This window comes from Corythoichthys intestinalis, chromosome 1, assembly GCF_030265065.1.
Source record: "Corythoichthys intestinalis isolate RoL2023-P3 chromosome 1, ASM3026506v1, whole genome shotgun sequence".
Lineage (NCBI taxonomy): Eukaryota > Metazoa > Chordata > Actinopteri > Syngnathiformes > Syngnathidae > Corythoichthys > Corythoichthys intestinalis.
Window position 1 is genome coordinate 73,586,907 of NC_080395.1, and position 25,096 is coordinate 73,612,002.

The following is a 25,096-nucleotide window of genomic DNA, read 5'->3' on the forward strand; positions in this document are numbered from 1 at the left end:
ATAATAATAATAATACCTGTAATAATGTAACAAACTGGTTTCTAATGTGGCGAATGTGTTTTATTGGTGTACCTGAACGCATCGCGTGGCTGACTTGATAGTGAGCCTTTTTAGTTTCACTTACACTTTGTTTACTTGCTGCGGGGGACACGAAGCACAAGTTGATGGAATAAATGATTAGAAACTTGACGAAGCTGGCGATTTCTGTGCCACCTTATTTTAACGGAGGAAGACCGTCATAGACCGTCTACAGCTGTATTGTTGAGCGAGCCATATCAAGGATGCGCACCCCATGCTCATATTTTTCTATCACATCTATATTGATGTCAATGGTAACGGTAAGCATGACCTTTTTTCCTTATTTTTCACCACCTGCACTAACATTGTTGGAACCCATGTTGATTTCTCTCACAAGAAAATCTGCCATGGTCTCATGGGAAAACAACGAACCTGCGGGGCAGTCATAGATCTCGTATTTAGAGCATGTCGTTGGATGTAGAAACAAACGGCAAGTCAAATTTTACGTTGGATGTCGAAAAGATCGCGTGTCAAAGCAAAGTATGTTGAGGTAACGCTGTACTAGGTTGGATATGATTTGCAAATCATTGATTTCTTCACAGCATCCCAACTTGGGGTTGTATTTACTTTCGTTATTGTGAAAAGCTTATTTTGTTATGTTGTCCTCTGTGTTTGTGTGTGTATTATTATTTTTTTTAATCAAAATAATATGAATACTTACTTGACTCCAAAGCGATCCATGAACATGATATGATTGCGAAAGGTCCTGTTGATATCAAGGTCAATCTGTTTGATCTCAGATGAGTACAGTTTAGCTTGCTCCTTCATTTTCTGGGTAATAAAGCAGATTAAAATGACATATGAGTATGTTAAATTACCCAAATGGTTCTATAAAAAACAAAACATGGTGAAAGAGTTATGATATCAATTACAGTATTTTTCGGACTACAAGTCGCACCTGAGTATAAGTCACACCCGCCATAAAATGCCCAACGAAGAGAAAAAAAACATATACACCGTAATTTCCGGTCTACAAGCTGCTACTTTTTTCCTCTCATTTTGGGTCCTGCGGCATGTGCAATGATGCGGCCAATTTGTGCATTTTTCTGACGGCCGCCGGGGGCGCTCGTGCATGGAATGTGGGAGTGAGACACGTGGAATATATGCGTCGAGGAAGACGCTAGTTTGCACTATTACCGGTGGTTTAACTTTGTGCGTTGTGCATGAATAGAGGTGGCGGACTCTCGACTTTGTGCATGAGTAGAATTGGCAGACCCGCATCATGGAAAATGCTAGAAGAAATTAAATTGGCCATCCGAGCTGTATGGAAGCTTAGATGACTAGCGGCGAGAGATCGTTTGCCAAGACTCTCGCCGCATGCGAAGAGCAGCTTTTGCACAGGTATGCCGAGGGAGCTTGGCAGCGTGAAGCGGTGTACTGTGAAAGAAGTCCGCCATCACCAACAGGTTTCGAGGGGCCTGTCTGCTGCGTGACGAGGAGGATGGCATGGGCTCAGGAGTGAATTTGCCTCATTATGGGAGACATTGAAGGCGACAAGGAAGGAGAGACTGAGTAGGTGCGTGGCGAAGTGTATCTGAGCGTCTTCATATCCGACACTGAGGGTAAAGACTTCCATGGTTTGAGTGCACAGGAGGAAGAGGAAGATGAAGATAGCTAACAAAGACTTCTATGTTTTTAATAACCAGCCCACTTAGTGCTGTTACCGCCGTGCTGATGCTATGTAACTTCTGTGCCGTCGCTATATAACTGCCTTGTTTGCTGGCGCTGTTTGGAACGAAAAGTTAAGGTGTGTTATTAAAATTTTGAAAACTCTGTATTTCTTTGTCAATATCTCATGTTACTAAGTGGGCACACGCGGCTTATAGGCAGGAGAGGCTTATGTATGTACAAAATGGTTTTTCCTTTAAAAATGTACTGGGTGAAGCTTGTAATCAGGGGCGCCCAATAGTGCAGAAATTACGGTTAGTCGCAACAGAGTATAAGTCGCATTTTTTGGGGACATTTACTTGATAAAATCCAACACATAGAACAGATATGTCATATTGAAAGGCAATTTAATATAAAAATACAATAGAGAAAAACATGCTGAATAAGTGTACAGTAGGATGTTACATGATGCATGGACAACGAAATGCGAATATACTAGAGCTGGGAATCTTTGGGCACCTAACGATTCGATTACGATTCAGAGGCTCCGATTCGATTATAAAACGATTATTGATGCACCCCCTCCTTTTTTTTTTTTTTTTTTTTTTTTTTTTTTAAATAAAGTTTTGTACATTAGTTCCAAAATTGTTCAAAAATACTCTCAGGCTAAACCAAACTACTATTTCAGTATCAAGTTAACATATAGCAGTAAACAAATATACAAAAATAACATTAAATAAAAAAACTCCAGTCCCCATTCTGTATCAGCAGCTTTAAACTACATTCAATTAATTTAATGTTGTGAATCAACCGTTAAAGTTGCTAAAATTGCTCCCGTTATTCCATAATTTCCCTTTTGTCTACTTTTGACATGTGAAAGTTTTAAAACTATTTTAAAGATAGATTCAAGTCAATATTTTACTGATTTAGGAGTATTTTAGATAAAAAGTTAATTAGGTTTGCTTGGAAGGTTCGCTACAACAGCATTGCAGGGAAGTTTACTGCTTTAAGATGGCAGCCGTTTACTAACGCGCGCATCTAGCTTTTTTCAGATGTGCTGCTACCGCTACCGAGTCTATATTGCATCTAGTCCTGTATAAATGATATCTACCATAACATTACGTAGCTGTACTTGTAGCAGCTTTTCGGCAGCAGTCAGGTATGTTGTTGTGTTTTTTTATCTCGTGGCAAGAGTTGAGCTAGAGCCGTGAGTTGAGCGTTGGCATTACCCGAGGGGCCGGTTAATGAGAAGCATGATGTTTAGCTACTCCCGGTCCGTTCCGTCCCGAAGACCGCGCGGCGCGCTGAGTGGGTTGTACTTCCGCTTTACTTGGCATATTTCAATAATCGGAATTTGGATGTTTGTGAATCGTTCTCGAATCTTCCACGGCCGAATCGCGAATAATCTAAGAATCGGAAATTTTGCACACCTCTAGAATATACTGTACTCACCAGGACGCTACGGCTCGGTACTGGCTATAAAGCGGGCTAAACACCCAAATGACGATGCTGGACGTCCATATAATTTGCAGAATCAATTTCGTCCTCGATACCAAACAGGTTCGCATCAACGTAAATAAAAGATAATTAGGTGCTATTACAGCAATGACATAAACGGTTAGCATGCGTTCGCTAGCATTAGCACATCGTTCAAACAACCACACAACTGGCTCTATGTGTCCGATCCCGGGTGTAAACCCACAACAACAACAGAAAAGATGATACACACAGGCGTTACCTCCGTAGAGATATTTTACAAGCATGAACAATGAACGTCACACCCCCAGCCAAACTATGAAAAAAACTGCGACTTATAGTCCGAAAAATACGGTACTTTATAATAGAAAAATGTAAAAGATGGGAAAAACCGTGTTAACAAAACTTTAAACATCACACTCACCGTCTACAACTTTGTGTATTTGCATTATTATTGTGTTTACCTCATATTTGCCCTCATTATCCTTCTTTGTGTTCTCCACGTCCAACATCAGAGACCAGACATGTCCTCTTAGCTGCACAGGAATCCCTTTGTACACCCGTTTCACCATCTGACAGCAAAAAGTTAAGAAGGGTAAAAATGTAGCAAACTCAAAGCCAGAAATTTTAGTCCTCCAACTTAATAAAGGGAACAACAACATTCTCTGTGTGAAAATAAATGTCACAGGATTTCAATCAAAAGTTTTGATATTAACACAGGCTTATAAATAGCCCTGCAGGAAATTGTGTTTGTAGTTAAAGTGAGGAATTAAAATTCACAAAATAATTGGCCAGCTCTTCATGGTAACCAAAGCTAACCAAACCACTATTTGTAATTATCAGAACTTTGTGAAAGAGCAGATGGATCATGTATAAAAATATAAAATGAGAAACTACTTACGCAAATAGAAAAAAGTATTAAAAGCAACCTGTGTATTTACACAGCATATACTGCTAATTTTTATGTAATTATCACACTGTTCGCAAAGTGTTGTCTGAGATCCAGTGAAGAAAATAAGTATTTGAACACCCTGCTATTTTGCAAGTTCTCCCACTCAGAAATCATGAAGAGGTCTAAAATTTTCAACGTAGGTGCATGTCCACTGTGAGAGAGAATCTAAAAAGAAAAATCCAGAAATCACAATGTATGCTTTTTTAACAATTTATTTGTGTGATAGGCCTGCAAATAAGTATTTGAACACCTGAGAAAATGAATGTTAATATTTGGTACAGTACCCTTTGTTTGCAATTACAGAGGTCAAAGTTTGTCACCAGGTTTGCACACACTGCAGGAGGGATGTTGGCCCACCCATCAGTCAGGTTTCTGGGCTGTCACTGAGAAACACAGAGTTTGGGGCTCCCTCTAAAGGTTTTCTATTGGGGTTAGATCTGGAGACCGGCTAGGCCATGCTAGAACCCTGTTATGCTTCTTACGGGACCACTCCTTAGTTTTCCTGCCTGTGTGCTTTGGGTCATTGCCATGTTGGAAGACCCAGGCATGACCCATCTTCAATGCCCTGACTGAAGGAAGGAGTTTGTTCCCCAAAATCACACATTACAGGGCCCCAGTCATCATCTCTTTTATACAGTGCACTTGTCCTGTCCATGCGCAGAAAAACACCCCCAAAGCAGGATGCTACCACCCCCGTGCTTCACAGTAGGGATGGTGTTCTTGAGATAGTACACATCATTCTATTTCCTACAAACACGGTTTACTCTCATCTGACCACAAAACGTGCTCCCATGACTCCTCTGCATCATCCAAATGGTCATAAGCAAACTTAAGACGGGCCTTGACATGTGCTGGTTTTAGCAGGGGAACCTTCCATGACATGCATGAATTCAAACCATGACGTCTTAGTGTAATACCAACAGTAACTTTGGTCGCAGCTCGTCAGGTCATTGACCAACTTCTGTCGTGTAGTTCTCGGCTGATTCCTCACCTTTCTTAGGATCATTGAGACCCCACGCGGTGACATCTTACATGGGGCTCCACTCTGATTGAGATTGACTGTCATGCTTAGCTTCTTCCATTTTCTAATGATTGCTCCAACAGTGGGCCTTTTTTCACCAAGCTGCTTGGCAATTGCTCCGAAGCCCTTTCCAGCCTTGTGGAGGTGAACAATTTTGTCTCTGATGTCTTTGGCCAGCTCTTTGGTCTTGACCATGTTACAAGTTTAAGTCTTACTGATTTTATGGGGCGGACAGGTGTCTATGCAGCGATCGACCTCAAACAAGATCATCTGTTTCAGGATAATACTGTATATGAAGTGGAGGGGTGGACTTCTAATAGGCGGACTAACAGGTCTTTCAGGGTCAGAATTCTAGCGGACAGACAGTTGTTCAAATACTTATTTGCAGCTGTATCAAACAAATAAATTGTTAAAAAAACATGCATTGTGATTTTTCAATTTTACAGATTATCTCTCTCACAGCGGACATGCACCTACGATGAAGATTTCAGACACCTCCATGATTTCTAAGTGGGAGAACTTGCAAAATAGCAGGGTGTTCAAATACTTATTTTCTCCACTGTATACTGATTATTTTTTCCCATCATTCCCCCCGTTGATATGTTGACTGCTACTCACTCTGTCACTGTTTTTGTATTTATCCCACTTCTTTACCATCTTCAGCCATTTCTCTGCTCTCTCTACCTCTAGTTGCTTCAGCTGTGGAAGGAAAAACATTCAAGTAAATAACCAAATTTGAAGAATGACCTATACAGTGGTACCTTGACATACCATCGGTCCGACACACGATATTTTCGACATCCGACGTAAAATTTGACACGCCATTTGTTTCTACATCCGACGAAATGCTCGAAATACGACGATTCATAACAGCGTCGCAATTTCATTGTTTTCCCGCAAGACTGACGCACAGCGGATTTTCTTGTGAGAGAAATCAAAATGGGTTCTAAGACTGTTAAAGCAGGTGATGAAAAATGAAAAAAAAAAAGGTAAGGCTTACCATTGAAATGTAGATGGAATGATGGAAAAATATGAGCGTGGGGTGCACGTCCATGAACTGGTTGACAATACTCCGACGGCCTCTGTTCGACAGTCTTTATACATTAAGGTGACAAACTGACTATTATTATTCTGGTACCATCGCAAAAGAGATCACCAGCTTCATCATGTTTTTAAGCATTTAATTCAGAACTTGTGCAACAAAACGCGCGTTGCAAAATGATAGCAAAAACAGGACGTGAAATGTGAAAGTCAACTGCACTCTCTCACTCTGCCGTCAGCCCCGCGGTGCGTTTAGGTACACCACGTAAAATACATAATGTATTTGTTTTGCACTTGTAATTGCTTTTTGCAATAGTAACAGCAGTATTAATTAAGGATTTTGTAAAAAAAACACAGAGCTGGTGTGACTAGAAGAATGGATAGCACTGCAGATAGTCCGGTTAGAACAATAATGATGCCCGTTCCGATTTAATCAGACCAAAAACTTGCCTTTTTATTTTCTTTCTATGAGAATGTAGATCTTAGCTTTCTTTAGGTGGCCAAAATATGCCTGATCATGAAAACAACAAATTGCAAGTCGCCACCAGAGGGATCTAAAACATGCAAACATGCAAACAACCTGGCATATTTAACAGATTTAGTGTAGGTTTTTGGGCTGTGGAACGAATTAGTGGAATTATAATGTATTGTTATAGGAAAATCCTGCTCCACATACGACCATTTCGACTTACAAACAAGGTCTTGGAACGAATTAACTTCGTACGTAAAGGTACCACTGTATAAATAAAAACAATACTGTATCTGTGCAATATTGTATACTGTGAAAAAAATAACAGCAAAACAGATTAATCAACTATACAGCTACAGAAAAAATGGTAAACAGTTGGGGTTTGCTATGGAACTTGGTGGCCCCCGCCGCTTTCCTAGCCTAACACATTCTAAACCTTTCATTGTATTCATTCATGATACAAGCACCTCACCTTATGGGTTTTCCACTATACGAGCATCGCAGTGAAGAAAATTATTTGAGCCATTATTTGAGCGTTTTTTTTACTGCTGTCAAAACAATTGACCGAAGTTGAAATGAAGCAATGAGTTCCTCTGATCGGTCAAAAGGGCACCCAGGTGCCACCCAGATCTCTCTCAACCCTAACTCTACAAGTAGGATGATTACACAGCACTTGAGATTCATACAAACTAAATTATACGAAAAGTCATATTTTTCACAGACTACTACAAACACAAATGATTTGAATGAATTCATTATGTACAACAACCATTTATCTGTGTGGCACCAAATTTACCTACATACATTCCCTGTATTAATTTCCACATCAGAGATGTAATAGCAAAACCAGTTTTTATTTGCTCCTGACTTCCACACACTAGTGGCTGAAGGGTAAATTGCCTTTTAATTTTTGTGTGTGGGGACATTAGCGCCAGCTCCTAGCAAGATGTGAGTCTTGGGTGGTAACTTCACACAGTCCTTACACTCATTGAGACTAAATAAGAAGCTCACTGTATTATACACACTTGCTTTAATCACTTGTACACATGCATTGCATCATACCTTTTCTTCATTTGCAGTTGGAGCAGGGAGCTCATCTTCACTGGAAAGAATGAAAATGAAATGATTACTTCTACAGTGTTACATGAAGACATTGCTTCAGCTAACAGGCATAAAATGAACTTACTGCATGAAGCCGAGGCGATCGATAACTTTATAGATGTTGTAGTTGGCATCTTCCCAGGGGTCAATTTCAACCCCTCCCTGTCTGCCCTACAGACAGACACACACATGTACAGGTAAATGTCATATCAAACTATGGCTGGAAAGAAAATTATTCAGTTGTTGTTTTCATATAGTAGGGGTGTCGATCTGATGACTGGCCATTGTAGGAAAATATGGAATTCACAGATTCCAATCCAGACACTGTTCAGCACAATTGAGAGTAAGCATGTCGCGATATGCAATAAATCAAATTATTGCACGATTAATAAACATGAGGAAGTAATATTCTCAGCTGCGATTTATCGCTGCGTGCGTGCATGCATACATTGATGCATGCGTGTGCTGCTTGCAAACGGCGCTCGTGCATGTTGATTGCATTTGAGACTCAAGTAGCTTTTACAGATATTTACTAGTCATCAACACGCCGTAGAATTAAAGTTCAGACATACAAAATAAGGAAACACTTCTAGATTCAACATTGTAAAACGTTAGCAGTGCTACATTGAAGCTAATAGAAAAAAAAGACAATGTAGTAACCACTTTAGCCTGCTATATAACACTGGAAGTCAAAATTGCGGTTAAAAGGTGACACTTTAAAGATGAAAACTCGCTGGATTAAAGAATTTGCAAGCGATGCGAACAAAAGAAAAAAATATTACTGACACTACACGCTTGACGAAAGCGAAGTGCACATTAGTGTTGTATCGGTCGCGAACGATTCGTTCTTTTTGAACGAATTGTTTTGGTGAACGAGACCGAACTAATCATCATCTGCACTGATTCGTTCTATGAAGGTGGTGCTTGTTCGCTGCGTGGGAGGGCGTTGAGCAAGCGGCAGCGTCTTCTGACATCGCACACGACCAATCAGACGCCAGCCTCATCGCGGGCAGGGGAGGGACCGGAAACAGAATCAGGGCGTTTGTCACTCACGTCCACGTGTGGCCAATAAGCAGCCAGCGTGCAGGCAGGGGGGCAAGACTGAGTTTTGTCACTTCCCGTTCAGTGACTCGGTCCTCCGGTTCCTGACCTAGCTTGCTGCTAACTTGATTTTCCAGTAATGACTATGCGGTGAATGAATCAGAAAATGAAAGGAAATGACTTTGTCACATATTTGTTAACGTGGAGCCTATCAAATGCTGCTCAAACAGACAAAAACACCACACAAATCTAGCGAGCATTGTTTAGAGTAGTACTTTTCTCAACAAACTCGTGACTGCCTATGACGACATACTATCAAATTTACAGTAATTTAAAACACGGGTAGCTACGAGGCAAGCAAAAGCTGAGCTGCGGTCGCGTGACGGCAGTGAAGCGGGCAGAGAACTGTCACTATATGGAGGCTTCATGGCAGCGATATTTACCTCATATGTGCACAGAAAAAAATATTTAGTATGATCACCAGAATACTGATTTGCAATGAAACTGTATATACATGTCAATTTTTCCCCGAGTGTTTTATTTTTTTTTTCGTGTCAGCGTGTCGGGTGTTGGTTGGTTTGACAAATTATGTCAATCCGTCCATCATGTGCTACTCAAGCGCCCAAAACAACGCACGCAGACACGGGAGATGTCGCAATATGTCTACATTTTTCTTAACAGACTAATGAGAGTAGAAAGGCGACATCGTAAAGAGCTAACAATTATTTCTCGTCAGCATTTGACGATCTCAGATGCGGGGACGACAGGGGAGCTGACCGGATTATTTTATTTATTAATACCAGTGCAAAAATTCAACACGATCATCTTAATACTAAAAAACAAAAATACAACAGAGCGAGATGTAAATATGATGTGTTGGTCGTTCCATATTCAGAAATTAAACTTTCTCTGTATTTTTATTTTCGTGACAGCAAACATGCTGTATATGTGATTGTATGTGTGATCAAGAACCTGCTAAAGAAAGTCCGTGCGCCCCCGCCCCCTACTCCCCTCACAAAAGGAAAATGTTTAACCGTGTCCTAAATCGAAATGCAAGCACGAGCCATGACTTTGAGCCCATAGAACTAGGACAGACGACGCGGAAGTTCTCCCTCGCTTTTGCAGCAGCAGCAGGAGGGAGACGAGGCTGTCTGTGAAAGCAGAATGATACCGCCTGTCACTCATTTCTGAAACTACGACGAGTGGTCAATGTGGAAGAGAGGGCGGGACCAAGCAATGTCACTTCCCGTTCAGTTATACTGCGAAGCGGTCTTTGGTGATTCGTTCGGCAACGTCACTTCCCGTTCAGTAACCGAATGATTCGTTTGGGCGGGGAGGGAGATGAGGGGGGCGAACGATTCGTTGAACGATTTGTTTGAACGAATCTTTTTACTGAACGAACCGGAATGGATTCGTTTGCTCAAGTGAACGACAAATCTCGTCACTAGTGCACATTGTTTTTGTTTATTTTTTTACTGTGTGTACAGTTTACGGTTAGCAGCTTAGCAAACGTATTTCCGGTGAACATTTCAAAATAAAAGCACGTCATATTCAGATTTCTGGAGGCAATCGCATATACTTCAGATTCTACACTAAGAATATATGTAAAATGACGGCCATTCTGAAAAATCTGATTGGTAATTATAATATGATGTAATAAATGATATTTTAATTTGTTGCATGCACACTTTGCAGGACAAGATGACAGTCATTTTGGATCAAATTAACACTTTTAATGGGCTCTAATTGGGAGAAAACAAAAACGACATTAGGTTTCTCACCTATTTCATATTCTGCTCTTAACTAGCTTTAAAATGACTCATTATGCATTGTGTGTTTTTTAAAAAATATTTATAAATTTTATTTTCGTTTGTATTTTATTTAAGAATAACAATTTATTGTATTTGAATAGGTGATTCATGAGGATGTATCGTCACTATATTCATGGTTAATTGGTTGAAAAAAAAAAAACAGGCAATAATATACTGTATTGGTTGCGCTAGACTTTTTCGTTGTCTGTCATTTTGACTGACAGGGTCATAAAAATCCGGTTATAATCTATTTTTACCCGTCACTTAAATTTTTAAAATGATGATAATGACATTGTGGTGACCCTTTGTTTGGCATAATTCACCTTTCGTACTTGTGTGTCCATTTGGTCGAGCGCGTTAGCGGCTACGACACAGTCACGTGACAGAGACACTTAAGAGCCGCGTGCGTTCCGGCTTGACTAGAGAGTTCACAGAGAGCAGCAGAGCTACAGCGGCTGGACACAGCAATTCGAGCTAACAAAACTCTTAACATTGCATACCGCTTCAACATATTCAATAGTATTTACTTTTCATTCTGTCCGAACAAGCTTAACAGAGAATCCACACCGTGCCATCACACATCAAGCAGATGAATATGTAACTTTTTCTCCGCAGTGACAAAAACAGCTGACTGTGGCCCCAGTAGGTAGGCTACATTATGGAACAATGAAATTAACAGTTCACCGGCTGTGGCCTGAACGGAGTCTTACACCTTCCTTCTGGTGCGCATGGACTTGAATTGTGTGCCCGGTTGTGCAGTCCCTGTTTTTTCACCTCTTTTATCAACACCATCGTCGTTTTGGGGCTTTTTGAAGAAACTTCGGACACTCAGTTGCCTTGACATTTTTCAGAGTAAGGCCAACGACGTCATGCATCAAGAGAGACAATAGCTAATTAATATGCTCACTCGCCACCCTGTGGTCTGGGGTGTGAATTGCAACCTGTCAAAATGACAGGTGGACTTCAGTTTTTTCCGTCACCGTTTTAAAAAATCGGTCAACGACGGAAAATATTCGGTTAACGCGACCCCAGACTGTATATCATATAGGCAATAATTTGTGAGATATAGTAGTATATCGCCTACTAAAGTTTGTTGTTTGATTCCTATCTCCTTTTTCTCACTCTACCTACCACTTGTCTTACTTTATTTCTCTTTTCTAAATTTAATATCTAGTTGACTAGTCTCTTCATCATTCGTCACCTGGTGTCCCCTTCCCCCATTTTTCAGTCGCAGCCTCCTGACTATCCAGACCCCTGGCTGGATGGACATCCTCGTTGCCACCTCCACCTGTTTCTACCAAAAAGTTATATTTTGGTTTCATCTGACCATAACACATTCTCCCAGTCCTCTTCTGGATCATCCGAATGCTCTCTAGCGAACCGCAGACGGGCCTGGACGTGTACTGGCTTCAGCATGGGGACATGTCTGGCCGTGCAGGATTTGAGTCCCTGGCGACGCATTGTGTTACTGATAGTAGCATTTGTTACTGTGGTCCCAGCTCTCTGTAGGTCATACACTAGGTTGCCCCGTGTGGTTCTGGGATTTTTGCTCACCGTTCTTGTTATCATTTTGACACCACGGGGTGAGATCTTGCTGGAGCCCCAGATCAAGGGAGATTATCAGCGGTCTTGTATGTCTTCCATTACCTTTTTTTTTTTTTCTTAAACCTGTCCTGTTCAGCTGTTTGACACGGAGAATAGAAGTCTGAGTGCCCGGTTGGTCTGAACATATGTCTTCCATTTTCTAATAACTGCTCCCACAGCTGATTTCTTTACACCAAGCGAAGAGTGAAGAGTTACAGAAAATGTTTGGCCTCCGTTATTGCCAACAAAGAGTACATAACAAAATATTGAGATGAACTTTTGGGACTGACCAAATACTTATTTTCCACCATAATTTGCAAATAAATTCTTTAAAAATCAAACAATGTGATTTTCTGTTTTTTTTTCACACATTCTGTCTCTCATGGTTGAGGTTTACTCATGGTGACAATTACAGGCCTCTCTAATCTTTCAAGTAGGGGAACTTGCACAATTGGTGGTTGACTAAATACCTATTTGCCCCACTGTAGGGCTATACAAATAAAATTGAATTGAACTGAATTGTTATCACGACAGGCCTAATTTAGAGTTTTTTTCCCGTTTAAATATTGAGCACAGTGAGACCTAATATCATGGCTATATCATGGCTATTAAATACAAACTAAGGCTATTAATAAATACGACTGTACTGTTTGCTGCAAATATTTAAATGAACCTAGTATAAACAGTTATGATGAAGCGTCAAGTAAAAGCTTATTAATTGACGATGAAGACTTATGAATTTCACTGAATTTAACTTAATGGCTATTAATTCTTTTGTGGACATCTTAACTAACTAATGGGCATATTTGCTATGAAATCATAACACTAGAATGGCAATTGTGCTTAAAATGACTCATCCCCTTCAGTCTTTTCATACAATTTTTTACTGAAACGATAACATCAAAAATTCTTCAGGCCTTTAATTCCTTATTAAATAGATTTTCTAAACATTCACTCATCAACAATTGAATAACCAAGGTATATTTAAACCTAGGCGATATGACAACAATTGTTATCACAATAAAAATTTTCTTATCAGTCGATATCAGATATTATTACAATTTTTTTTTCTTTCAAATTTGAAGTCTGATTTTTGCCACTGAGTGTAAGTTGACAAAACCAGATGCTACTTTATCCAATCTTTAATGTCAGAAAAAAGATGCATGCATGGATGTAAGAGGAGATACACAAAACAAAATTAGCTATCATGCCTTGCCCTTTAGTTAATACTTGCTGTGGGCCTACTGGAAACTAGTATTAAAATGTATTAATCTCTGTAACTGGGAATTTAGCTAGATATCTGCGAAAGTCAATCAGTGCAAAGTGTGTCACAGCTGTCACTATGGCTAGACAGAGCAGGCCATTAGACCCCCCACCACTATTCAGACATTGTGCTAAAATTAACCTCACTCCTGATTTTCATCTTTGCATTAGCTTCTAGAGAACTACCAAATATCCAGATTTAGGTAGAGTAGTCATAGGTTTTACTCAAGGATAAGGAGCGTTACGTCAAAAATAAATTATTCACGTAAAAGTAGTCATCCCAAAAATTTACAAGTACAAGTGCAATACAATTTGGTGTAAAAAACACTCAAGTAATGAGTAACTGCTTATAATGTCAGATTTTTTTTAACAACGGTAAATGTTTTTTCTCTGCAAAACATCATCTATATAAACGGCTACTATTATACTGTATAGTATTATACTGTTTCAAGGTATACCGTGGTATGAAAACGTCTAGGTTTCAAAAGCGCAAACATTTTCTGTCATACCGTCCCTACGGCATTAGCTATTTTTTATGTCCCAAAAATGCAGAGAGAAATCCCTCGCTTGCAGCTGCAAGGCTCAACCCTCCCCCACCGGTTGTTGCTTAGTGTCATTGAGTCAGCTGTGCTACACGATGGCTAGAGGAGGGGAAACTCCTGAACTTTTTCCCCCATCAAAGAAAACGAAATCGCTGGCATGGGAATACTTCAACTACAGAAAAGTTAGACGGCCACGACCTAGAGGAGAAAGGCCAACCGACATGTAAAACATGTTTGCGGAGGGTGGCTGCTGAGGAGGCAATACCTCCAATTTGATTTCGCATTTATATAAAATGAAAGGTTGGTAAACACTGTCATGAATGTTTCCCAACTGCTACGAGAGTTACCTCCAGCATGTTTAATGTGTTTAGCAGTGTTAAAACGTGTTTTTTTTTGTCTGACAACTGTCTGTGTTAGGAAAGATGGTGTGTTCATAAACATGTGCTTTTTACGGAAAAAAATTCAATTATTTTTGTTCTGGTGGTAATCGTGTTGAGCTGTGGCTGTGGGTTTAGGCTCCCTGAAAGGACTGCATTTATTTTAATTTAGAATTTAATTTTTTTTTACTTAACATTATATTTATGTTCCAATTTGCTAATATGTTTTGAAAAACAAAAATCCTGTTCAATGGAAAGAAGATAATTATTATTTTTTTTTATTTTTTTTTAACCCAGATATCTCAAAGTAACACATTTTAGAGCAGTTATTGCAATACCGTGATACCATGACCGGCACATGGCTATACTGTAGGATAACCTATAACATGACAATATTAGGCACAAAAATACAAATCTGTAAGTAAAAAATTCTGACTACAAAAATCTCTCTCGCCAGAATTCAATGATTTATTTATTTATTTATTTTTGGTATTTCTTTGGCTTAATATGTTTATGTAATACGTTATAGTACAGTGTAATAATAACAGTTTATATAGACACAATAATTTTGTGCTGAGAAAAATATCTTTTATTTTTTTCAATCAAACGTAATTACTTACTCACAATGTTACTAATTACTTGAGCATTCTTTTCACAAAACATGTTTATTTGTACTTGAGTACATTTTTGGATGACTTTTTGCTTGAGTCATATTATTTTCAAGTAATGCTCCGAGTTGAGTAAAATTTTTGGCTGCTCTACCATATGTATCTAGATACACAGGTTACAATTCGATTAAAAAACGACACATTTTTAAGGCCGAGCGATTCGATACAATTCTATACAATTTAAGAACGATACGGTTCGATACAGTGTAGAAACGATACGATAGTAAACATTTTTTGTGTTTGTTCTTACAGTATTTTAAACGTATAAAAAAGACCACATTTCTAATAGCAAAATTAAAAAACAAAATTTTATACCAATGTATGTTTTATTTTTTTTATGAAAAAAAAAGTAAGGCTTGCTAAATGACCATCATTTGGTTGGATGGGATAATAAAATAAAACTCCAGTGACAGTAAGGGTGTAACGGTACATGTATTTGCATTGAACCGTTTCGGTACGTGGTGCTCGGTTCGGAACGGAGGCGTATCGAACAAGTTTCTGACGTAATGTAACCCATACTTTTCGAGGCTGTGAGTTGATCGGGGTACAGTTTCTTTGTGTAGATTATATTTACTCCGTCTTCTCTACTATAATGAGGACCAACACGGTAGGACAGTATAACCCAGAAACGTCAACGGCGTGACAACGTGGCCGCCGCGAGAACACAGTGAAATGCGGGCGTTAAAGTCAGTCAGCCAGTGCACACCAGTCGCAGTGTGGCCGCGTGTTAGACGCGGCTCAACACGACACACGCAAAAAGAACTGCAGAGTTTATTATTTGACGCGAGACGCGACCCTCCTGCGTCAATATTACTACCAGAAGCTAGGATCGGCCAGACGTGTCACTCGTGACGTGACGTGTAAAAATACGGTGGATCCGGTCAATTTTCAAACTAATATGCAATCGTCACCCACTTTTTGAGTCCATCAGATCTCTTGAGTGGTAGATGGGGGCACAGTTGACTTGTCTTTGTTGATTTACTGCTGTCTACTCTGCTATAATAATAACCAACATGGCCCCGTGTTCAATACAAAACCCTCCTACAACAACAAAACAAGTAGGAACCAATATTCACATAGGATCTAAAGTTATACAACATAAAATATACAATAAAAATGAATACTACATCACATTTGTAAAATATAAACACATAATAAAATAAATAATAGCCCGTTTAAATAAAATAAATTGAAATGAGCTAAAACACCTGTAATTACAAAATTAAATTGATTAATTTCTGTGTGGCGCTTTAAATTGAGAAAATCCACCAATAAAGCTTTTGAAAACCATTCATAAGAAAAAAAATGATTCATTGAGGCATTTCATTTGTAAAATACATGTTAAATCTTTGTCATTGGGATTGCTTATCTCTCTAGCACAGGACTTCTTTTTTCTGACCAAAGCTGACCAATACACGGGGTCTGAAAGGCAAATTGTTGTAGGATTATCTTTAAATACCCGCTACTTTTTGAGCAGAATTCTAGCTTAGTATAGGCTAATGTTCCTATTGTTGAAAGCACAAAGGTGCGTAATAAACAACTAGCACATTTATATTTTGCAAAGTCATCCACTTATTCCTGTGCTTCCACATTTTTTTTTATTCATCACTGTCCATATCTTTTTTGAACTGCAGATTTTTCTTGAAGAAGATCAACTGATCCGCATGTTAATGTTCAAGTAGACTGCGTTTCATGGAAACAATATCTACAGCGGGTCGTGCTGCCCGTTCCAGCATTGTAGTGGGTTATTTTTCAGGGTTAAAAACTCACGATCTCTGTACCGCTTCACATTTCACACTAGCTCTGTCCCATACAAATCTGAATGCCTTCCTCACTTCAAAGTCCGACTTTTGTTTTCCTGGTACGTTGAAAATCAATCGCACATCGCTGGCGTCTGTGCTCAAACTGTCCATTGTTGTAGCAGGTTGCTTCGTTGCCACCATTAGTTTCGCTTTGGGCTGTAAAGAGAACGCTACGGCGCGTGCGTTACAGTAGTGTCGTTGGCTCTCGCGTTGTTATGACACGCTTGTGACGATCGGGTAATGACGGTGACTACTGGCTGTTCTGCCGACATGCATGATGGGAAGTTGAGGCAACCACGACTGTGAGTGGCTATTGTCCATATTACATCATGTGTGTGGTCACACGCTATGTATGACACAAGCGCAGCATGTGAAGTAAAAGCAAAATTTCCCATATTCAGCAATGCATTGTACTAGGCATGCGTAGCCGATTCATGTGCTCGCGTTAGCCGAATCCTATCTCTACTATCGGTTCTTTGAATATTTCATGGCTAATTACTGCCGAATGGTTATTTTGCTATCGATACAGTTGTATCTCTCACCTGTAAAATAGGATATCCAGCCGTATCGGGTTTATCGTTCTCAAGCTTAGTTACCACCCAACCAAGTAGATATCCTAATGAGAAACTAGAATTAAAACAAAAAAAGCCGATCCATTTATATTTGTTTTCTGTCTGAAAATCTAGGTAACGATGATATAAAAAAAACATCAATGTGAAATAAACTGAGTAACTGAGTGAATGACTACTCTCCAGTGTTTATTCAAACATTGCTAAACAACCAGCATCATGAAGACATTTCAATAAGGTTGTTTTACCTCTTAACTCCTGCCATTGCTTCTCATTCTATTATCAGATGCACACTGATATTATATAAATACTGTACTGTAATGTGACTTTTGACCACTCAAATACATCCACCTGCGCACACCCACACAAGGTTTTGCGCTTCTCATCCAAGTGTTACATGCAGCAAAAAAAATAGATAAGTAGGAGAAGCTGGTTGGATGGCTCAATGATTTACACTTTTGACTGAATATATGGCAGACTAAAATTTTGTTCTCTTTTTTACCCCCCAACTAGAATCTGTGTGCGAACCAAAATAACGTGTTAATTTTACCTGTTAAAATGGAGTTAAATGGGATTAAGATTTAAACTGTGGAACCATCTACCCAAGCAATAATAGGCTAGGCTGGGATAGGCTAAAAAACAAAAAAACAAAAAAAAAAAAGATTTAAACTGTGGAACCATGTACCCAAGCAATAATAGGCTAGGCTGGGATAGGCTAAAAAACAAAAAAACAAAAAAAACAAACAAAAAAAAAAAAAAAAGACTTTGTGACAAATTGTGACACATGGCACGAACAACGTTCATGCTGTGTGAGTGAAAGTTGCAACTGAGCTAGGGTGAACACTTCTAAAAGGTCAAAATAGAGGACATTGAAAAATGAATAAATAAAAAAACAGAAATCAGACTTGTGGTGTATTTTCATTGACAAAGTTTTGCACGTTCTGCACGAGATCATAATTGTGTAACTAAATAGTAAAAAAAAAAAAAAAATTAAAGGTCAAACTTTTGGGGGGGCAATTTATTTCGTTTACGCTACCTGTTTTCAAATTGCAACGTACTAGGGGTGTAACGGAACACAAAAATCTCGGTTCGGTAGGTACCTCGGTTTTGAGGTCACGGTTCGGTTCATTTTCGGTACAGTAAGAAAACAAAATGCAAAATATAAATGTGCTAGTTGTTTATAACACACCTTGCAACAATAAGAACATTAGCCTATACAAAGCTAGAATTCTGCTCAAACAGTAGCGAGTATTTAAAGATAATCCAACAACAATTTGCCTTTCAGGCCCCGCGTATTGTGTCATGAAGTGTGTTTCTGAAAGAAAGAAGAAAAAAGAAGTCCTGTGCTAAAGAGAAAAGCAATCCCAATGACAAAGATTTCAACATTTATTTTAACAAATGAAATGCCTCAATGAATCATTTTTTTTCTTATGAACGGTTTTCAAAAGGTTTATTAGTGGATTTTCTCAAGTTAAAGTGCCACACAGAAATTAATAAATTGTGTAAGCAGACTCTGTGTATTATTCTTATTATTTAATTACAGGTGTTTTAGCTCATTTCAATTTATTTTATTTAAATGGGCTATTATTTATTATGTGTTTATATTTTACAAATGTGATGTAGTATTCATTTATATTGTATATTTTATGTTGTATAACTTTAGTTCCTATGTGAATATTAGTTCCTACTTGTTTTGTTGTGGTAGGAGGGTTTTGTATGGAACACGGGGCCGTGTCTGTTATTATTATATCAGAGAAGACAGCAGTAAATCAACAAAGACAAGTCAAATATGCCCCGATCTACCGATCTGATGGACTCAAAAAGTGGGTTACGATTGCATATTAGTTTGAAAATCGACCGGATCCACCGTATTTTTACACGAGTGACTTCCGGTCTGCCCGATCCTAGCTACCGGTAGTAATATTGACGCAGGAGGGTCGCATCTTGCCTCAAATAATAAACTCTGCCGTTCTTTTCGCGTGCGTCTTGTTGAGCCACTTCTGGGACACGTCTAACACGCGGCCGCACTGCGACTGGTGTGCATTGGCTGATTGACTTTAACGTTTCACTGCGTTCTTGCAATTCTATACAATTTAAGAACGATACGGTTTGATACAGTGTAAAAACGATATGATAGTAAAAATTTTTTGTGTTTGTTCTTACAGTATTTTAAACGTATAAAAAAGACCACATTTCTAATAGCAAAATTAAACAACAAAATTTTATACCAATGTATGTTTTATTTTTTTTATGAAAAAAAAAGTAAGGCTTGCTAAATGACCATCATTTGGTTGGATGGGATAATAAAATAAAACTCCAGTGACAGTAAGGGTGTAACGGTACATGTATTTGCATTGAACCGTTTCGGTACGTGGTGCTCGGTTCGGAACGGAGGCGTATCGAACAAGTTTCTGACGTAATGTAACCCATACTTTTCGAGGCTGTGAGTCGATCGGGGTACAGTTTCTTTGTGTAGATTATATTTACTCCGTCTTCTCTACTATAATGAGGACCAACACGGTAGGACAGTATAACCCAGAAACGTCAACGGCGTGACAACGTGGCCGCCGCGAGAACACAGTGAAATGCGGGTGTTAAAGTCAGTCAGCCAGTGCACACCAGTCGCAGTGTGGCCGCGTGTTAGACGCGGCTCAACACGACACATGCGAAAAGAACTGCAGAGTTTATTATTTGACGCGAGACGCGACCCTCCTGCGTCAATATTACTACCAGAAGCTAGGATCGGCCAGACGTGTCACTCGTGACGTGATGTGTAAAAATACGGTGGATCCGGTCAATTTTCAAACTAATATGCAATCGTCACCCACTTTTTGAGTCCATCAGATCTCTTGAGTGGTAGATGGGGGCACAGTTGACTTGTCTTTGTTGATTTACTGCTGTCTTCTCTGCTATAATAATAACCAACATGGCCCCGTGTTCAATACAAAACCCTCCTACCACAACAAAACAAGTAGGAACCAATATTCACATAGGATCTAAAGTTATACAACATAAAATATACAATAAAAATGAATACTACATCACATTTGTAAAATATAAACACATAATAAAATAAATAATAGCCCATTTAAATAAAATAAATTGAAATGAGCTAAAACACCTGTAATTACAAAATTAAATTTATTAATTTCTGTGTGGCGCTTTAACTTGAGAAAATCCACCAATAAAGCTTTTGAAAACCGTTCATAAGAAAAAAAATGATTCATTGAGGCATTTTATTTGTAAAATACATGTTAAATCTTTGTCATTGGGATTGCTTATCTCTCTAGCACAGGACTTCTTTTTTCTGACCAAAGCTAGCCAATACACGGGGTCTGAAAGGCAAATTGCTGTAGGGTTATCTTTAAATACCCGCTACTTTTTGAGCAGAATTCTAGCTTAGTATAGGCTAATGTTCCTATTGGTGAAAGCACAAAGGTGCGTAATAAACAACTAGCACATTTATATTTTGCAAGTCATCCACTTATTCCTGTGCTTCCACATTTTTTTTATTCCTCATCACTGTCCATATCTTTTTTGAACTGCAGATTTTTCTTGAAGAAGATCAACTGATCCGCATGTTAATGTTCAAGTAGACTGCGTTTCATGGAAACAATGTCTACAGCGGGTCGTGCTGCCCGTTCCAGCATTGTAGTGGGTTATTTTTCAGGGTTAAAAACTCACGATCTCTGTACCGCTTCACATTTCACACTAGTTCTGTCCCATACAAATCTGAATGCCTTCCTCACTTCAAAGTCCGACTTTTGTTTTCCTGGTACGTTGAAAATCAATCGCACATCGCTGGCGTCAGTGCTCAAACTGTCCATTGTTGTAGCAGGTTGCTTCGTTGCCACCATTAGTTTCGCTTTGGGCTGTAAAGAGAACGCTACGGCGCGTGCGTTACAGTGGTGTCGTTGGCTCTCGCGTTGTTATGACACGCTTGTGACGATCGGGTAATGACGGTGACTACTGGCTGTTCTGCCGACATGCATGATGGGAAGTTGAGGCAACCACGACTGTGAGTGGCTATTGTCCATATTACATCATGTGTGTGGTCACACGCTATGTATGACACAAGCGCAGCATGTGAAGTAAAAGCAAAATTTCCCATATTCAGCAATGCATTGTACTAGGCATGCGTAGCCGATTCTTGTGCTCGCGATAGCCGAATCCTATCTCTACTATCGGTTCTTTGAATATTTCATGGCTAATTACTGCCGAATGGTTATTTTGCTATCGATACAGTTGTATCTCTCACCTGTAAAATAGGATATCCAGCCGTATCGGTTTATCGTTCTCAAGCTTAGTTACCACCCAACCAAGTAGATATCCTAATGAGAAATTAGAATTAAAACAAAAAAAGCCGATCCATTTATATTTGTTTTCTGTCTGAAAATCTAGGTAACGATGATATAAAAAAAACATCAATGTGAAATAAACTGAGTAACTGAGTGAATGACTACTCTCCAGTGTTTATTCAAACATTGCTAAACAACCAGCATCATGAAGACATTTCAATAAGGTTGTTTTACCTCTTAACTCCTGCCATTGCTTCTCATTCTATTATCAGATGCACACTGATATTATATAAATACTGTACTGTAATGTGACTTTTGGCCACTCAAATACATCCACCTGCGCACACCCACACAAGGTTTTGCGCTTCTCATCCAAGTGTTACATGCAGCAAAAAAAATAGATAAGTAGGAGAAGCTGGTTGGATGGCTCAATGATTTACACTTTTGACTGAATATATGGCAGACTAAAATTTTGTTCTCTTTTTTACCCCCCAACAAGAATCTGTGTGCGAACCAAAATAACGTGTTAATTTTACCTGTTAAAATGGAGTTAAATGGGATTAAGATTTAAACTGTGGAACCATCTACCCAAGCAATAATAGGCTAGGCTGGGATAGGCTAAAAAACAAAAAAACAAAACAAAAAAAAAGATTTAAACTGTGGAACCATGTACCCAAGCAATAATAGGCTAGGCTGGGATAGGCTAAAAAACAAAAAAACAAAAAAAACAAACAAACAAAAAAAAAAGACTTTGTGACAAATTGTGACACATGGCACGAACAACGTTCATGCTGTGTGAGTGAAAGTTGCAACTGAGCTAGGGTGAACACTTCTAAAAGGTCAAAATAGAGGACATTGAAAAATGAATAAATAAAAAAACAGAAATCAGACTTGTGGTGTATTTTCATTGACAAAGTTTTGCACGTTCTGCACGAGATCATAATTGTGTAACTAAATAGTAAAAAAAAAAAAAAAATTAAAGGTCAAACTTTTTGGGGGGCAATTTATTTAGTTTACGCTACCTGTTTTCAAATTGCAACGTACTAGGGGTGTAACGGAACACAAAAATCTCGGTTCGGTAGGTACCTCGGTTTTGAGGTCACGGTTCGGTTCATTTTCGGTACAGTAAGAAAACAAAATGCAAAATATAAATGTGCTAGTTGTTTATAACACACCTTTCAACAATAAGAACATTAGCCTATACAAAGCTAGAATTCTGCTCAAACAGTAGCGAGTATTTAAAGATAATCCAACAACAATTTGCCTTTCAGGCCCCGCGTATTGTGTCATGAAGTGTGTTTCTGAAAGAAAGAAGAAAAAAGAAGTCCTGTGCTAAAGAGAAAAGCAATCCCAATGACAAAGATTTCAACATTTATTTTAACAAATGAAATGCCTCAATGAATCATTTTTTTTCTTATGAACGGTTTTCAAAAGGTTTATTAGTGGATTTTCTCAAGTTAAAGTGCCACACAGAAATTAATAAATTGTGTAAGCAGACTCTGTGTATTATTCTTATTATTTAATTACAGGTGTTTTAGCTCATTTCAATTTATTTTATTTAAATGGGCTATTATTTATTATGTGTTTATATTTTACAAATGTGATGTAGTATTCATTTATATTGTATATTTTATGTTGTATAACTTTAGTTCCTATGTGAATATTAGTTCCTACTTGTTTTGTTGTGGTAGGAGGGTTTTGTATGGAACACGGGGCCGTGTCTGTTATTATTATATCAGAGAAGACAGCAGTAAATCAACAAAGACAAGTCAAATATGCCCCGATCTACCGATCTGATGGACTCAAAAAGTGGGTTACGATTGCATATTAGTTTGAAAATCGACCGGATCCACCGTATTTTTACACGAGTGACTTCCGGTCTGCCCGATCCTAGCTACCGGTAGTAATATTGACGCAGGAGGGTCGCGTCTTGCCTCAAATAATAAACTCTGCCGTTCTTTTCGCGTGCGTCTTGTTGAGCCACTTCTGGGACACGTCTAACACGCGGCCGCACTGCGACTGGTGTGCATTGGCTGATTGACTTTAACGTTTCACTGCGTTCTTGCGGCGGCCACGTTGTCGCGCCGTTGACGTTTCTGGGTTATACTGTCCTACCGTGTTGGTCCTCATTATACTAGAGAAGACTAAGTAAATACAATCTACACAAAGAAACTGTAACTCGATCGACTCACAGCCTCGAAAAGTAAGGGTTACATTACGTCAGAAACTCGTTCGGTATGCCTCCGTTCCGAAACAAGCACCACATACCGAAACGGTTCAATACAAATACATGTACCGTTACACCCTTACAACATACCCAAAATCTTATTTTGAAACGGTGTTCTGGCAAAATAATTTTGACGTGTTTTCATCTGATAGCTTTAAGGCATTGTGATTTTTTTGTGGTAGCTTTAAGGCAGAGTGTTTATCTGTTGACCACATTAGTCTCTTAGTGTATTTAAACCACCCTCAAGTCCACATCACACCGGCAAAGTGTGCAGAAACCGTGAAACGAATCACGACTGCTTTTGGCAAGGAAGTCATGCTATTTTGTCCATTCTATGTTAAAAGATGTCCGACGGCACTGTTGTAAAATCTCGAAATGATGTCGTCAGATAGCCACACGTGAAGCTTTGTTTACATTTTATTGAAACAATGATATAGGACATTTTTAACTGAAGCCACTCTTGGCCAATCACAGACCAGTTGGGACAACTGTGGGCCTGAGTTGCTTCACATAAACTGAACCGCCAGCCATTTTCTTTAAAAACCGGACAAATAGCTAATGAGTTGTGCCGGACACGTCACAGAAAAGTCTGAATGTTCGTCTAAAACCGACAGGTGGTCACCCTAAACTCAGCTTGCATGTGGACGCTTTAAATGTTGACAAACTGAAGACTTGCCAATTCACATCTTTCAAATCTGAAATGAATGACCTTAGAAAATGTATACTATTGAACAAGGTAAAAATTTGATCTGACACTTCAAGGCACAGACTCACCTTTGCATATTTCAAAATGATGTCAGCTCGTTCCTCAGCTATTAATGTCTCAATGTCTTTCTTCATGTCAATATCTGCAGCGAAAAGACCCAAATACAGTAAGAGAAAGAAAAAAAAAACAAGAAAAACAGAGGAAAAAAACATTAGGCATGGATTTAAGTGAAAAAAAAAGACATTTGAAAGAAACCCAACATCAGTCACTGTTGAAAGTATTCTGCATTGAGGAGTGGGGCAAACTTTCTTCAGACCGATGTCAAAGACTGGTAGATTGCTACAAAAAAGAAGTTATTTCAGCTAAAAGGGGTAACACTAGCTTTTAAGTTGTAGGGTGTCCTAACTTTTTCCTCGATTAGAGTATGCATTTTTGTTTATATATTTGGTTTAATGAGTAAAA

The 25,096-nt window shown here is 38.9% G+C and overlaps 1 protein-coding gene across 1 annotated transcript in view; it reads right to left on the reverse strand.

Annotated features, from left to right (window-relative positions):
• Positions 1-25,096, reverse strand: part of LOC130923475 (USP6 N-terminal-like protein) — a 76,316-nt gene that overhangs the window by 30,069 nt on the left and 21,151 nt on the right. The window contains exons 2-7 of the mRNA XM_057849216.1: positions 24,703-24,776; positions 7,832-7,917; positions 7,708-7,747; positions 5,754-5,834; positions 3,627-3,734; positions 740-849 (exon numbers count right to left, since the gene is read on the reverse strand). Coding sequence (XP_057705199.1) covers positions 740-849; positions 3,627-3,734; positions 5,754-5,834; positions 7,708-7,747; positions 7,832-7,917; positions 24,703-24,768 — 491 coding nt within the window. The 5' untranslated portion in view covers positions 24,769-24,776. The remainder of the gene's footprint in view (positions 1-739; positions 850-3,626; positions 3,735-5,753; positions 5,835-7,707; positions 7,748-7,831; positions 7,918-24,702; positions 24,777-25,096) is intronic.